General features: G+C 51.8%; 1 protein-coding gene across 1 annotated transcript in view; it reads right to left on the bottom strand.

Annotated features, from left to right (window-relative positions):
* The window catches only part of ITIH5 (inter-alpha-trypsin inhibitor heavy chain family member 5), an 87,767-nt gene that overhangs the window by 56,238 nt on the left and 27,566 nt on the right, over positions 1–3,963 (bottom strand). The window contains exons 6-7 of the mRNA XM_011359658.1: positions 2,867–3,117; positions 705–849 (exon numbers count right to left, since the gene is read on the bottom strand). Of these exons, the coding sequence (XP_011357960.1) occupies positions 705–849; positions 2,867–3,117 (396 nt within the window). The remainder of the gene's footprint in view (positions 1–704; positions 850–2,866; positions 3,118–3,963) is intronic.

Raw genomic sequence — 3,963 nt, 5'->3', positions numbered from 1 at the left:
ACGGAATACCTATCTCGATGTTTCCTTCAGATGATCATGCATCATTCCAGGAAAGTCTGAATTTCAAACATGCTTTCCATTGAGCCCATCGACCAACAAAATATCTTAAGAGAGAGGAAGTGGGAGTTGGGGGAAGGAGAGAATGGGTCCTGTCTTTTACTGCACCGCAGTCTGTCATCTTTTAGATTCTGAACCCTGTGTTGCGTAAGTTACGTGAGCTCTGAAGACACGAGTTAACCATTTTAATAATCCAGAGTGTATAATGCCTGGGCTTCTAAACGACACCTCACGGAATTAGCTTATAGACTGAGAAGGAGCCTTAGTGAATGTGCGATTCTGTAGCCGTGGGCCCGATCCTGCTGCGTCAGGAAAGTAAACTGAGGTAAAGACAGGTGCTCTTGCATTTAGCCTCGCTTTGTACTTGTAACTAGGAAAAACAACTGAGAATTTGCACCCACGCCCTCAGTGTTTGACAAAATCTTCCTTAGGGCTATAAATCTTGTTACATAAATCTTGTCTCACTGATCGAGATAATGCTGAGTCCTGTATCTTAGCGCACAACCCTCCTCATCTAGAACCGCGGCCCTAATGATGAGAAAGGGCCCAGTGGCCAGAGACGCGCTCACGGCCATCCCAGAAGTCTGACTTCCCGACGCGGCCCCATCCGCCCGAGGAATGAGCTGGCTGGCGCGGGCCGCGCTCACGTAACCACAGTCCGTGTGCGGCACGAGGCCAAGTCCACTCTGATCCCTGCCCCGGATTTGGAAACACGCAAGAGCATCCAGACAGACATCACATCTGGGTCTCTGCCCGCGGGGCTGGCACCTTGCAGGAACAGACAGCGGAGCTCTGAGAGGTGGGGATGAGCAGCGAAGAGGGCCCCCCTGCACTGTGCCTAGCCCCGGAAACTCCTGTGAGGCTCCACGCTCGGGGCGGGGCGCGGGGGTAGGGGGTGACATCTGCTCTGCTACGAGCAGCTAAAACAACAATTTTCTTAAAAATAAACGGGTCTCCAGAGATCAAGCGTCTGGAAAAATTCCTGTGAGACTCTCTCAAGCCTCGAATGTAAACAGTAAGCAACTTTTCGGCCCACAGTCAGAATTCACCACCCCCGGCCCCCACCAACAAAACACACGCACCGCAGCCTCTGAAGAGTCGCAGGGGTCTGAGTGTGAGGCCAGACATATCTATCTCGTCACTGCGGCAGGACCACCCTCAGCACCGGCCGCCCGGTCACATGTACCGAGCCCTGGGCCCTCACCCAGACACGCACGCAGCCCTGAGATCCTACCAGCCATCGGAGGCCCCCCACCCCCTACTACCCCGCCCCAAACACACTTCCTTCCCGCGGATCCACACAGAAAAATTTCCCTACGAATGATGATCAGGAAGAAAAGAAATTTAAAATCATTCTTTGTTACTCATTTGGTGTTGTTGTTGTTATTATTATTATTATTATTATTTGCTTTTCTTCTCTAATTTGCAGACACTTATTTAGCTATTGACTCTTTGAAAGCATTGTAAGGAGACAAAGGTTAATCAGACACAGACCTGCCTTCGAAATCACTCATGATCCAACAGGGGAGATACGATTTGCAAAGGAAAAGGTAAATGTAAGATGATAATGATCATAACAATACTTATCAAGCCCTTTCTCCGGGCCAGGCGCGTCCCGCACACTGTTGCGGCCCAATGACCTTGACAGTTACCTTCCCTGTTTTGCCAACGTGGACGCTGAGTCTTACGGGATCTGGGTAATTCTTCTCAAGGTTACAGTGAATAACTGACCTAGCACCCATTATCCACACGCGGGGCTGCTCGTAGGATGGAAGAATGGTGTACTGGATCCCACGCCATTTCTGAATGTCAGATACCTTGACTCTCTATTTTTCCATCGGATCTGGATTGAGAGGATCGAACTCAGTGTTTGCAGTCGGCACACAGTAAAAAGCCTGAGTGCCCCAGTGTTTGAGGGGAAACGGCTTCCCACGTGGAGAGTCACTGACGAAACTGTGTGCTGGGCGAGGAAAGTGAATTTTCCACACTATTTGCTCTTCCACGGACCAGCTCCGGGTCTGGACCATGTCCGCATTCCGTTAAATCAGGACATGCCTCCACGCTCCTTCCTGAACATTCTATTCGTACCTGAGTATTCTTGCACAAAAAGCCTCCACAGGCCGCTCCCTCGCAATCCCAGGGCTTGAATTAAGATTCCGCATGTTCGCTTATCACTTAGCGTTTGCCTGACCCCAATGTCACATTGATCTGAAATCTTGTCGCTCTGATCCTGGTGCGATTTTCTTTGACACATCTGTCCTGTTATCCGATGTGACCATCAAGCCTTACTGGCATTACAGGATAAGGCCCAACACAGTGAATATTTAATATAAACTACTAATTTTGAAAATAGGTTTTTAGGAAATGATTCTGCAATCCCTCACCCCTAGTATAAAACGATTATTTTACATAACTTTCTAGTCTTCTGTCGACTTCATATTTAGCAAAGCTAACACATTGAACATTGTAGTGTGTGCACGATTGTGTCTTTTTTTCCTCGTCACACGCCGAATTGTTTTTATAATCATATTTTACTAGTCACGTCTGTACGGCTGAAGATGGAGGATGATGGAACGTTTTTGCTTACAAATATCATCGAACCAGTTCATGCACATACCATTCCCAACATTTCAGATCCCTCCCCAGGTTAGATTCCCAGAAGTGAAATTGCTATGGCAAAAGATGTCGACATTTTTTAATCTCCTGATGGAGCCTGGCAAGGGGCGCCATCTGTTTTATCGACTTCTCTAAAGCCAGCACCCGGCTCCGGGGGACCACGAGACCCGGGCGCACCCAGCAGGGCACTCACCTTCCGCCCTCCCGCTGTGCCTGTGCCTGGTGTCGTGCAGAGGCAGCACCTCCAGCGATGAGAGGCCGGACCTCTCCAGAATGTTCACCTCCACCGTCAGCCTCCCCACCAGCTGCTGGGGTCGCACGCTGACCACGTGCTCGTACTTCCCCAGCCGCCTCTGCAAGAGCTCTTCGTAAGTGAGGAGGAAGACAGCCTTGCCCTTGCTGGGGATCACCGCGGAGGCTCGGAACGTGTCAGTCCCCTTCTCCCTGCAAGGAGGGGAAAGGGGACGCGGGGTCGGAGGGAGCCTGGTCCCCTCTGGTCCCCTCTGGTCCCCGTGGGGCACCGGCCAGACCCTCTGAGAGCCCTTAGAAATCAAAAATAAGAGTTAGCGTTGGGAGGAGAGGTCAGGCCTGGGGAGGGGGGCAGAGGGGGAAGGGGACACCGAACTGGGGGGCCGCTGGAAAAGAGTGCCTTGGGGTCAAGATGCGACTCGCGTTCTCTTTGCCGGGATGACGGGAGATCCCGGTATCTTGAAGATCCTGGTATTTCCCGTGTGAGGTGTTTACACCTTGTCAAGGCGTGAGGTTTCTACACCTTAGTAAAGTCGGGCGGATGTGTTGAGGGGAAGTTCGCAAAGCGTGTAATAAATTCAACCCATCCCAAATGCCTTCGGTACTCGAAGTGAGGGCTGTCTGATTCCAGACGGCAGACTGACCATGAGAGGGTGGAACCAGAGGAATGAGGTGGCGGGAGCAACCGCCGGCGCGTAGGGACATTTCAGAACCTTCCCAGCAGACGTGGGGGATTGAGCGGAGGGAGCGTTGCCCGGCTCAGGCTGTGAGGGAAGGGGCTGCCGCAAAGGAGAGACCCACGACCGTCCACGGGACGCCAGAGACTGCGGGCTCTGGGTCAGCAGGACACAGGGGCTGCGAGTGAGAAGGGCCAAGGGGAGGAGGACCTCAGGTCCACACGGACACGAGTGACGAAGGCGTCAGGCTTCCCGCGCGCTTCCCAGAGCTGGAAAGAGACGCAAGTGTTAACACAGAAAAGTTTCCTTGAGAGCTAAGCAGAATGAATAAAAAAAAAAAAAAACCCAGAAAATTTCGGAACAT

The sequence above is a fragment of the Pteropus vampyrus genome, unplaced genomic scaffold (genome assembly GCF_000151845.1).
Source record: "Pteropus vampyrus isolate Shadow unplaced genomic scaffold, Pvam_2.0 Scaffold49, whole genome shotgun sequence".
NCBI lineage: Eukaryota > Metazoa > Chordata > Mammalia > Chiroptera > Pteropodidae > Pteropus > Pteropus vampyrus.
This window is presented reverse-complemented; position numbering and strand designations above follow the sequence as displayed.